The sequence below is a fragment of the Hyperolius riggenbachi genome, chromosome 4, assembly GCF_040937935.1.
Source record: "Hyperolius riggenbachi isolate aHypRig1 chromosome 4, aHypRig1.pri, whole genome shotgun sequence".
Classification (NCBI taxonomy): domain Eukaryota; kingdom Metazoa; phylum Chordata; class Amphibia; order Anura; family Hyperoliidae; genus Hyperolius; species Hyperolius riggenbachi.
The window spans coordinates 403,296,146-403,308,529 of NC_090649.1; the positions used below are offsets into that span (position 1 = coordinate 403,296,146).

Sequence of the window (12,384 nt, forward strand, 5' to 3'; positions counted from 1 at the left end):
AAGACTTGGCTGAACACAGGCCGATACTGGACAAAGGCTGATACTGACAGACTTTCCTGGGTACCGAGTGAGTGTGACAAAAACTTGACTGAAGGCAGTCTGATTCTCATGTAGCTTGGCTGGATACAAGTTGATACTGATGATGACTTGACTGGACACAGGTTGATACTGAAGAAGACATGGCTAGATGCACTCTAATACTGATGAAGATTTGGTGGGACACAGAATGAGGCTCCCTGCACACTACATGCAATTCCAATTTTTAATCGTTTTTTACATCCGATTCCGATTTTTAATCGTTACTGCATGCTACGTTTTTTCCTTCGTTTTTCTGTTGATTGCATTCAAGGCAAATCGGAATTGCAAATTGGAATCAGAAACGGAATCGCAAAACAGATTTGCAGTGTGCAGGGAGCCTGATACTGATGATCCTCTGCCTCTAAGATTTTTAGCCATAGACCCTGAACAAGCATACAGCAGATCAGGTGTTTCTGACAATATTGTCAAAACTGACAAGATTAGCTGCATGCTTGTTTCTGGTGTTATTCAGACACTACTGCAACCAAATAGATCAGCAGGGCTACCAGACTAGTATTGTTTAAAAGGAAATAAATATGGCAACCTCCATATCACTCTCAGCTAGGGTTCACTTTAAAGCAACCCAGAGCTGAAGAAACTACAAATATCGATACTTACCCGCTGCTCCCTCCAGCAGCATAAACACATGTGAGCCCCTTGCCGTCCTCCCACAGTCTGCTGTTTAGCCGCAATTAGCCCCGGTAACTGTCTCAGTTGCATCCAGCCTGGGTCTTGTGCGCATGCACTGACCTTCCGCGCGTGCGCATAAGACCCAGACTGGACGCGACTGAGATAGTTACTGGGGCTGATAGCGGCTGAACGGCAGACTGCGTTAGGACGGCGAGGGGCTCACACGTGTTTATGCTGCTGGAGGAAGCAGTGGGTGAGTATCGATGTTTTGTAGTTTCTTCAGCTGTGATACACTTTAAGGCTTGTACACATACTTAGGAGGTCACCCAAGGCTACTTTTACACTATGCACGTTGCATTGCTAGAGGATGTCAAGGAACTATGGTGAAGAGTCGCATTTCGAGGGTGATACTGTGAAGTATAGAATACATTTATACAGAGTCGTAGCAATAGGGGGTGCAGAGGTTCCAACCGCATTGGGGCCCTTGGGGCCTTCCCTCAACCACAGTATTAGCTCTCTATTGGTCCTGTGCTCATAATAATCACTTCTATAGTGGTAATCATTAACACACTGTTCCCCATTACCTTCTTACTCCCCTGACACTGTTGTTGCCATTGGCAGGTTTTGGTGCGCCATATCAATTGTTAAGTATAGAGTGCTTGGGGGCCCCAATGTAAAACTTGCATCAGGGCCCACAGCTCCTTAGTTACGCCACTGCATTTATGCTTCACTTCCAGTGTAAACGTGCATTGCCCAGTAAATGCACAGCATTATTATTATTATTTATTAGATTTATATAGCGCCAGCATATTACACAGCGCTGTACAATAAATAGGATTACAGACAATGACATACCTCCCAACATTTTAAAGTTAGGAATCGTGACACTTAGGCCACACCCCTAACCCCCCCCCGCCCCTTCCCCCTCCCAGTTACACCTACCATAAAGTTTTTTTATTTTTTTTCTTTCAATTAATAATATCCCCTAATATTGTTTAATAAATATTTCCCCATATACGATGGGGAGGAGGGTGTCCGTGGGTGGGGAGGAGGGTGAGGATGGCCATGAGAGTGGGGAGGAGGGTGCCAATGCAAGAAGAAAAATGATCGAGGCGCCAGCCGCGCGGAAGTGGGATGCTTGTCCTTATATTCTATCTTCCTCCCTCCCTTGGAATCTGCCCCCCCCGTGTCTCCCCCATGCTTGCAGAGTGCGCAGCTAAGCGGAGCGGGCTGTCAGCTTACCGGTATCCATGGACGCATACCAGCCTCTGGCTTCCTGTGACGTCACAGGAAGCAGATTGAAGCCGGTGTTCCGACGTGATAACCTACACGTCGAATTTGCCTACATCCACTGTCAAACGTATACCAGGAGGATTAGGGTTAGGGTTGGGGGAGGGGAAGGGATAGTAAAAGTCTATGGGATGTAGGTTAGTTCGACGTGTAGGATAAAGTGTTGGAGCACCGGACATCAGTACGCGTCCATGGATACCGGTAAGCTGACAGCCCGCTCCGCTTAGCTGCGCACTCTGCAACCAGGGGGGAGACACAGGGGGGCAGATTCCAAGGGAGGGAGGGAGATAGAATGTAAGGACAGGCATCCCACATCCCACTTCGGCGCGGCTAGCGCCTCGATCATTTTTTTCTTCCTCCCTGCCCACTGCCGCCTGGGACTTGAGGTGGTCATATCGGGTTAGCGGGAGAGCCCCCCAAATCGGGACAATCCCGCAGGATTCGGGACGGTTGGGGGCTATGCAATGATAACAGGGGTGACAGAACAATACAGGTAATAATGGATACAACAATACAGGTGATAGCAATAAGATACACAACACAATCCTGCTGTGATTGTCAGGGCTTCAAAAACGTGCTCAAACTCGTCCTAGTGTGCCCGTCCCGCAAGGTGCTTCACCTGTTATCATTTTATATAGAGCAGAAGCCTATCCTCCTACCCAGCCATGACCTATAAATCATACAGACGCAACCTAAGCGTTTGCTTTTCTCCAGAGTAATGGACCCGTTCAGAAAAAAGCTAGAAGTACACGGAACATAGCGCATCAGTGGACAGATAACACCACTGGGAATAAGGAAGAGTTCATTCAGTACCACACCAGCAGCTATGTGTACTGCTCTTGCTCTGACAGCGGCGCCGAGCACGCATGCGCATATCTCTCTATCCTGGTGGGTCGGTCCCAGGACCCGGGAGCACCTCTCAGGACTGCGGAGACTGGGTGAGACGTCAACGAGAGGGGCGGGGTTAATTTCAAAACCAAGAGCAAAGATGGCGGAGAGAGGATCGCTGAGAAATCGGACTCGGCTGGAGTCGAAGCGAAGCCGGGAAATGAATCACGTAGACGCGCCAGGTATGAGCGCTCTGGACGGAGGATGGCCGGATGGGTGGCTGTGATCAGCTGCTGAACGGGACGCCGTGCGGAGCTGTCACAGTGTGGCCGGATCTCCTGGCTATATACGGGGGGCACTGGCACGCTGATGGTTCTGCGCGGCCGTGACGTCGCCCTGGCATTGGTTCCGCTGCGGCGCCGAACGGCAACGGCGCGCGTAAGTGGCGGCTGCTGGAGGCTCGTTCAGCTTATCAGCTCGGTCAGCTTATCAGCTCGGTCACGTGACTTGAGTGCGGTGACCCAATAATATCTCATTTATATATGGATCTGTGTATGTAGCGGTGCAATGACCTGTTCCTGCGGTCATCCTGACAGGCTGCCTGTGTAGCCATGTGACCCACACCTGTCACCCCCTCCCCACTTTCCTTAGAGGGTGGGCTGCTGAGGAGAGGAGGGGGCGGCATGCTAACAGATGCAAACATGGCTCTGTGATTTGTCTAATGTGCTGCTCTTGTATATGGACCTCTTCAAACCAGCTACTGTAGTTGTTGTTGCTGCGGCTATTCCATATGGCAAGCTGCTTATTGTAGTGCAGTGGCTATACTGTGAAGAAATGCATGCACACTGTGTATAGTTGGAAGCTAATGTAATAAACACCCTATTCACAGGCGTGCTCGTGAAGCCTTGTCTTGCTGGAACTTGCATTCTAAGTCTTCAGGCCTGCCAGCTGTTCAGAAACTCAAAGATGTTATAGGACACCTGAACTGAGAGAGGGGTGTGGAGGCTGCCATATTGATTTCCTTTTATTCCTGGCATCCTTTTTGGTTGAAGAAGTTTCTGAATCACACACCTGAAATGAGCAGGGCTGTGGAGTCAGTCGAGGAGGCGAAGCAATTTTGGGTACCTAGAGTCGGTGGTTTCATGAACTGAGCAGTCAGAGTTGAATGATTTTTGTACTGACTCCACAGCCTTGGAAACATGCTTGGGGCTAATCCATTCAGACTTAAAGTGGACCTCGACTCTTGCACAGGGTAGAAGGAAAACCTAGAAATACAAACTGTATGTATTTAAAGGGATACTGTAGGGGGGGTCGGGGGGAAAATGATTTGAAGTTACCCGGGGCTTCTAATGGTCCCCCGCAGGTATTCTGTGCCCATGCAGCCACTCACCGATGCTCTGGCCCCCGCCTCCGGTTCACTTCTGGAATTTCAGACTGTGGAGTCGGGCAATTTTGGGTGCCTGGAGTCGGAGTCGGGAAAAAAATGCTCCGACTCCTAATGAATTTGTAACTAAAATAGAAAATATAATAAAATGTTCTATTTCTCAGATAATAGTCATTAAAAATAATGTGTATATATACAGTATATATACAGTAATAGCTGTGCTTAGTCCACAAAAATGAAATAAACCAATCAAAATTAGTTACTTGGGCTGCTTCAATAAAGCAGTCCCCGTATTTTTAAGGTCAGAGATATACATATCTGATTGTGACTGTATATATGATGTGTACACAGGAATCTCTTATATATACTAAACAACATCTATGCTGTAAGAATAAAGCCTGATGTGTAGCTGTGTCACTAATAGAGATGGTCAATGAGATGGAAATAATTCTGCATTGATGCTGATTTATGCAAATGTATGCACTCCCTTTGCTGATGAAATCAAATAATTTGATATGTTGTTAAAATTTGGTTTGGTGACTACAAATTGAAGGGTAACTGAGACGGATGAAAAGTAACGTTTTATACATACCTGGGGCTTCCTCCAGCCCCCTTCACGCTAATCAGTCCCTCGCTGTCCTCCACCACCCGGATCTTCTGCTATGAGTCCTGGTAATTCAGCCAGTCAGCGCTGTCCGGCCGCATGCCGCTCCCACAGCCAGGAACATTCTGCACCTGCGCAATAGTGCTGCACAGGTGTAGTATGCTCCTGGCGGCGGAGTGTGTGCATGCGCACTACACCAGACTGGCTCAAGTACCTGGACTCATAGCAGAAGATCCAGGTGGTGGAGGAGGACAACGAGGGACTGATTATCCTGCAGGCGGCTGGAGGAAGCCCCAGGTACGTATAAAACTTTAATTTCATCTGTCTCAGGTTTACTTTGTTACACAGTAGTACTATACTCTACATATGCACTCCCCACAGAGCTGCAGGGAATCCACTGAGAATGCTGTGCACATTGAACACAGAGGTGTTGTCTGTTTACAATCTACTCATTCCCCTGCAGAGTACCTGCACATCATTCTTACATGTACCCACACTTACATTGCCTAGGGCATGATAGATGTTCTTTGTTCCGGTTTGTACCTTTTACAAGTACTCTTACCAAGGACTAGTTTTAGTCTAAAGGGAATAAATATAGTAGTCTACATATCCTTCTCACTTCAGTTGTCTTGTAAAATTCCTAAGCGTTGGCAGTTAAGAGACGAATTTCATGTTACATTTAACCACTTGAGGACCTAGGGCTTTCTACCCCTTAAGGACCGGCCACTTTTTTTCCATTCAGACCACTGCAGCTTTCACGGTTTATTGCTCGCTCATACAACCTACCACCTAAATGAATTTTGGCTCCTTTTCTTGTCACTAATAAAGCTTTCTTTTGGTGCTATTTGATTGCTCCTGCGATTTTTTACTTTTTATTATATTCATCAAAAAAGACATGAATTTTGGCAAAAAAATGATTTTTTTAACTTTCTGTGCTGACGGTTTTCAAATAAAGTAAAATTTCTGTATACATGCAGCGCGAAAAATGTGGACAAACATGTTTTTGATTAAAAAAAAAAACCGTTCAGTGTATATTTATTGGTTTGGGTAAAAGTTATAGCGTTTACAAACTATGGTGCAAAAAGTGAATTTTTCCATTTTCAAGCATCGATGACTTTTCTGACCCCCTGTCATGTTTCATGAGGAGCTAGAATTCCAGGATAGTATAAATACCCCCCAAATGACCCCATTTTGGAAAGAAGACATCCCAAATTATTCACTCAGAGGCATAGTGAGTTCATAGAAGATATTATTTTTTGTCACAAGTAAGCGGAAAATGACACTTTGTCACAAAAAAAAAAAAAGTTTCCATTTCTTCTAACTTGCGACAAAAAAAAATGAAATCTGCCACGGACTCACCATGCCCCTCTCTGAATACCTTGAAGGGTCTACTTTCCAAAATGGGGTCATTTGTGGGGTGTGTTTACTGTCCTGACATTTTGGGGGGTGCTAAATTGTAAGCACCCCTGTAAAGCCTAAAGGTGCTCATTGGACTTTGGACCCCTTAGCGCAGTTAGGCTGCAAAAAAGTGCCACACATGTGGTATTGCCGTACTCAGGAGAAGTAGTATAATGTGTTTCGGGGTGTATTTTTACACATACCCATGCTGGGTGGGAGAAATATCTCTGTAAATGACAATTTGTTAATTTTTTTTTTTACACACAATTGTCCATTTACAGAGAGATTTCTCCCACTCAGCATGGGTATGTGTAAAAATACACCCCAAAACACATTATACTACTTCTCCTGAGTACGGCGATACCACATGTGTGGCACTTTTTTGCACCCTAACCGCGCTAAGGGGCCCAAAGTCCAATGAGTACTTCTAGGATTTCACAGGTCATTTTGCGACATTTGCTTTCAAGACGACTCCTCACGGTTTAGGGCCCCTAAAATGCCAGGGCAGTATAGGAACCCCACAAATGACCCCATTTTAGAAAGAAGACACCCCAAGGTATTCCGTTAGGAGTATGGTGAGTTAATAGAAGATTTTATTTTTTTGTCACAAGTTAGCGGAAATTGATTTGTATTGTTTTTTTTCACCGTGTCATTTTCCGCTAACTTGTGACAAAAAATAAAATCTTCTATGAACTCACCATAGTCCTAATAGAATACCTTGGGGTGTCTTCTTTCTAAAATGGGGTCATTTGTGGGGTTCCTATACTGCCCTGGCATTTTAGGGGCCCTAAACCGTGAGGAGTAGTCTTGAAAGCAAATGTCTCAAAATGACCTGTGAAATCCTAAAGTTACTCATTGGACTTTGGGCCCCTTAGCGCACTTAGGGTGTAAAAAAGTGCCACACATGTGGTACCGCCGTACTCAGAAGTAGTATAATTGTGGTTTGGGGTGTATTTTTACACATACCCATGCTGGGTGGAAGAAATATCTCTGTAAATGACAATCTTTTGATTTTTTTTTTTTTTTTTACACACAATTGTCCATTTACAGAGAGATTTCTCCCACCCAGCATGGGTATGTGTAAAAATACACCCCAAAACACATTATACTACTTCTCCTGAGTACGGCGATACCACATGTGTGACACTTTTTTGCAGCCTAGGTGCGCTAAGGGGCCCAACGTCCTATTCACAGGTCATTTTGAAGCATTTGTTTTCTAGACTACTCCTCGCGGTTTAGGGCCCCTAAAATGCCAGGGCAGTATAGGAACCCCACAAGTGACCCCATTTTAGAAAGAAGACACCCCAAGGTATTCTGTTAGGTGTATGACGAGTTCATAGAAGATTTTATTTTTTGTCAAAAGTTAGCGGAAAGTGACACTTTGTGGAAAAAAACCAATAAAAATCAATTTCCGCTAACTTTTGACAAAAAATAAAATCTTCTATGAACTCGTCACACACCTAACAGAATACCTTGGGGTGTCTTTTTTTCTAAAATGGGAACACTTGTGGGGTTCCTATACCGCCCTGGCATTTTACGGGCCCAAAACCGTGAGTAGTTTGGAAACCAAATGTCTCAAAATGACTGTTCAGGGGTATAAGCATCTGCAAATTTTGATGACAGGTGGTCTATGAGGGGGCGAATTTTGTGGAACCGGTCATAAGCAGGGTGGCCTTTTAGATGACAGGTTGTATTGGGCCTGATCTGATGGATAGGAGTGCTAGGGGGGTGACAGGAGGTGATTGATGGGTGTCTCAGGGGGTGGTTAGAGGGGAAAATAGATGCAATCAATGCACTGGGGAGGTGATCGGGAGGGGGATCTGAGGGTTTGGCCGAGTGATCAGGAGCCCACACGGGGCAAAGTAGGGCCTGATCTGATGGGTAGGTGTGCTAGGGGGTGACAGGAGGTGATTGATGGGTGTCTCAAGGTGTGATTAGAGGGGGGAATAGATGCAAGCAATGCACTGGCAAGGTGATCAGGGCTGGGGTCTGAGGGCATTCTGAGGGTGTGGGCGGGTGATTGAGTGCCCTAGGGGCAGATAGGGGTCTAATCTGATAGGTAGCAGTGACAGGGGGTGATTGATGGGTAATTAGTGGGTGTTTAGGGTAGAGAACAGATGTAAACACTGCACTTGGGAGGTGATCGGACGTCGGATCTGCGGGCGATCTATTGGTGTGGGTGGGTGATCAGATTGCCCGCAAGGGGCAAGTTAGGGGCTGATTGATGGGTGGCAGTGACAGCGGGTGACTGATGGGTGGCAGTGACAGGGGGTGATTGATGGGTGGCAGTGACAGGGGGTGATTGATGGGTGATAGGTGATTGGCAGGTGATTGACAGGTGATCAGTGGGTTATTACAGGGAAGGATAGATGTAAATAATGCCCTGGCGAATTGATAAGGGGGGGGGTCTGAGGGTAATCTGAGCGTGTAGGCGGGTGATTGGGTGCCCGCAAGGGGCAGATTATGGTCTGATCTGATAGGTAACAGTGATAGGGGGTGATTGATGGGTAATTAGTGGGTGTTTAGTGAAGATAACAGATGTAAACAATACATTTGGGAGGTAATCTGACGGCGGGTTTGCGGGCGATCTAATGGTGTGGGTGATCAGATTGCCCGCAAGGGGCAGGTTAGGGGCTGATTGATGGGTGGCAGTGACAGGGGGTGATTGATGGGTGATAGGTTATTGGCAGGTGATTGACAGGTGATCAGTGGGTTATTACAGGGAAGAACAGATGTAATGAATGCACTGGTGAATTGATAAGGGGGGGTCTGAGGGCAATCTGAGCGTGTGGGCGGGTGATTGGGTGCCCGCAAGGGGCAGATTAGGGTCTGATCTGATAGGTAAAAGTGACAGGTGGTGATTGATGGGTGATTGATGGGTAATTAGTGTGTGTTTAGAGGAGAGAATAGATGTAAACAATGGATTTGGGAGGTGATCTGATGTCGGATCTGCGGGCGATCTATTGGTGTGGGGGGGGGTGATCAGATTGCCCGCAAGGGGCAGGTTAGGGGCTGATTGATGGGTGGCAGTGACAGGGGGTGATTGACGGGTGATTGACGGGTGATCAGGGGGGATAGATGCATACAGTACATGGGGGGGGGGGGGTCTGGGGAGAATCTGGGGGGTGGGGGGGTGATCAGGAGGGGGCAGGGGGGGGGGGGGTATAAAAAAAAAAAATAGCGTTGACAGATAGTGACAGGGAGTGATTGATGGGTGATTAGGGGGGTGATTGGGTGCAAACAGGGGTCTGGGGGGTGGGCGGGGGGGGGGTCTGATGGGTGCTGTGGGCGATCTGGGGCGGGGGGGGGGAGAAAATCAGTGTGCTTGGTGCAGACTAGGGTGGCTGCAGCCTGCCCTGGTGGTCCCTCGGACACTGGGACCACCAGGGCAGGAGGCAGCCTGTATAATACACTTTGTAAACATTACAAAGTGTATTATACACTTTGTATGCGGCGATCGTCGGGTAACATCCCGCCGGCGCTTCCGTATGGCCGGCGGGATGTTGCGGCGAGTGAGCGGCGACAGGCGGAGGATCGCGTCACGGATGACGCGATCGCTCCGCCCATGCCCAAACAAGGACCGCCGCATTTTGTCAATACGGCGGTCCTTGCGGCGTCTACTTCCCGGCCGCCATTTGTCTATACGGCGGTCGGGAAGTAGTTAATCAACAAGATTGTAATATGCAAATTAGAGGAGTCGGAGTCGAGGAGTCGGAGTCGGTGGAATCCTAAACTGAGGAGTCGGAGTCGGTGGATTTTTGGACCGACTCCACAGCCCTGCTTTAAAGTCTGAAAACCAGTGCACCTGCGTTGCCGTGTCCTCTCTTTCCCTAATGTCACCAGGAGCGCACGGCGCAAGCACAGACCATACTGGGAATGCGCAGTACGCTCCTGGTGCCATCAGCAGGAGTGAGGACACGACAATGCAGGCGCAGTGGTTTTCAGACTTTAAAGTCTGAAATTCCAGAAGTGAACCAGAGGTGGGGCCAGAGCATTGGGGAGTGGCTGCGTGGGCACAGGATGTCTGTGGGGGACCGAAGCCCCGGGTAACTTCAACTCATTTTCCCCCCGACTCCGCCACAGTATCCCTTTAAAGTTTAGCCTGTCTAATTCCCCCTCATCTGTGACTAAGCACAAGTTGTTGTAATATGATCCATTTTAGCTGTATCATCTGCCTGCCAGAGCAGAGAGCTAATTGGTAAACACAGGATGTTAACATGAAAGCAGGAATCAAACTGCAGGATTTGTATCAGCTGGAACAAATGTTTTTATTTAAATCTTGTTATGCTGTTGCTTATCTTTTACAGTACAGGAATTTTTGAGTTCAGGTCCGCTATAAGTCATCTGATCTGCATGCTTGTTCAGGGTCTTTGGCTAAGTATTAGATGCAGAGGATCTGCAGGGCAGCCAGGCAATGTGCATTGTTTATAAGGAACCAAATATGTCAGCCTACATATGCCTCTTAATTCATTTGTAGAAAACAAGTTATAGTGGACCCAAGTCTGAAATGCAAGTTTGCATGCATGTTGTGTGCCTTCATAATTTATGTACACTGGCAATATTTTCTGAAGTGTACGGTATTATTAGTAAAAAAAAATACAAATCTGACGCTTTAATCAGTGGACTCTATCTAGGGAAAAAGCTCAAGGACTGCCTCCTAGAGCATTGTGGGTAGTGATGTCACCTGTAATATGTAAGCTATACACATAGTCTGGGAGCATAGGTACACCTTTCACTGAATCTTTTCACTGCAGAAGCTGCACTTCCTCCGGCTGATCCAGAACTCTGCGTGTTATTCAGAGAGGACCATAAACAGGAATTCTTGCAAGGTCTTGCGGTACAAAAATATCAAAAATCTTTGACACTAATACAAACGGATTCACAAAAAGTAAGGGGCTTAAAGGAGTTATCAGGCAATAATACGTAAAATAAGGGCTACTTACGCGGAGTTTTGTCCAGCCCCAAGCTTCCAGCATGTCCCTCGCAGTACACTTGAGCCAGTCTGGCGTAGTGCGCATGCACACACTCCGCCGCCAGGAGCGTACTATACCTGCGCAGCACTGTTGCGCAGGTGCAGAACGCTCCTGGCTGTGGAAGCGGCATGCGGCCGGACTGCGCTGACTGGCTGAATTACCAGGACTCGTAGCAGAAGATCCAGGTGGTGGAGGTGGAAAGCGAGGGACTGATTAGCCTGAAGGGGGCTGGAAGAAGCCCCAGGTATGTATAAAACTTTTCTTTTCATCCTTCTCAGGTACCATTTAATTCGTAGTCGCCAAACCAAATTTTAACATATCAAATTATTTGATTTCATGAGCAAAGAGAATGCGTACATTTGCATAAATCATAATCCACGCAGAATTATTTCCATCTCATTGACTATCTCTATTAGTGACACGGTTACACATCAGGCTTTATACGTACAGCATAGATGTTATTTAGTATATATAAGAGATTCCTGTGTACACATCATATATGCAGTCACAATCAGATGTGTATATCTGACTTTAAAAATATGGGGACTGCTTTATTGAAGCAGCACAAGTAACTAATTTTGATTGGTTTATTTCATTTTTGTGTACTAAGCACAGCTATTACTGCATGTATAAATTATTTATGATGACTATTATCTGAGAAATAGAACATTTTATCATATTTTCTATTTTTTAATTACAGCTTAAATTCATTAGGAGTCGGAGTCAGTGCATTTTTTCCGACTCCACAGCCCTGATATTTAGGCAACGACACACTTGTTTCGGGCGCACTATACACTTAGTCAGGCCACTGTATAAAGCACTTTCTACAAAAAGACAAAACAAAAGATGTATATTAAAAACATTAAAAATATACTGCCTATAGAGCGCGTCTTAGTGGCTGCAGCTCTGGCGCTTTGAGTCCGCCAGGAGAAAAGCCTAATATATGTTCTGTGCTTGATCCCTAAAGGAAATAGTGAGGATACGCCATGTAAGGTGCTGGGATTTGTTCTTTATACATTATATTAATGTTTTTAATATATATTTTTTTTTGTTTTGTCTTTTTGTAGAAAGCGTTTTATACAGTGGCCTGACGAAGGGCATTGTGCACCCGAAACGAGTGTCGTTGCCTAAATATTTTTGCTAGACATCCAAAACGATCCAGCACCGCTCTTATCAGAAAATTGTTTTATTGGATCTTA

At 46.3% G+C, this 12,384-nt stretch overlaps 1 protein-coding gene across 2 annotated transcripts in view; it reads left to right on the forward strand.

The window, feature by feature from the left end:
- The first annotated feature begins 2,939 nt into the window (after positions 1-2,939).
- Positions 2,940-12,384, forward strand: part of ATL2 (atlastin GTPase 2) — a 130,037-nt gene continuing 120,592 nt past the window's right edge. Inside the window, exon 1 of one of the 2 annotated variants that reach the window (XM_068232299.1) lies at positions 2,940-3,068. In XM_068232299.1, coding sequence (XP_068088400.1) covers positions 2,987-3,068 — 82 coding nt within the window. In that variant the 5' untranslated portion in view covers positions 2,940-2,986. The remainder of the gene's footprint in view (positions 3,069-12,384) is intronic. The other variant, XM_068232301.1, reaches the window with a different exon arrangement.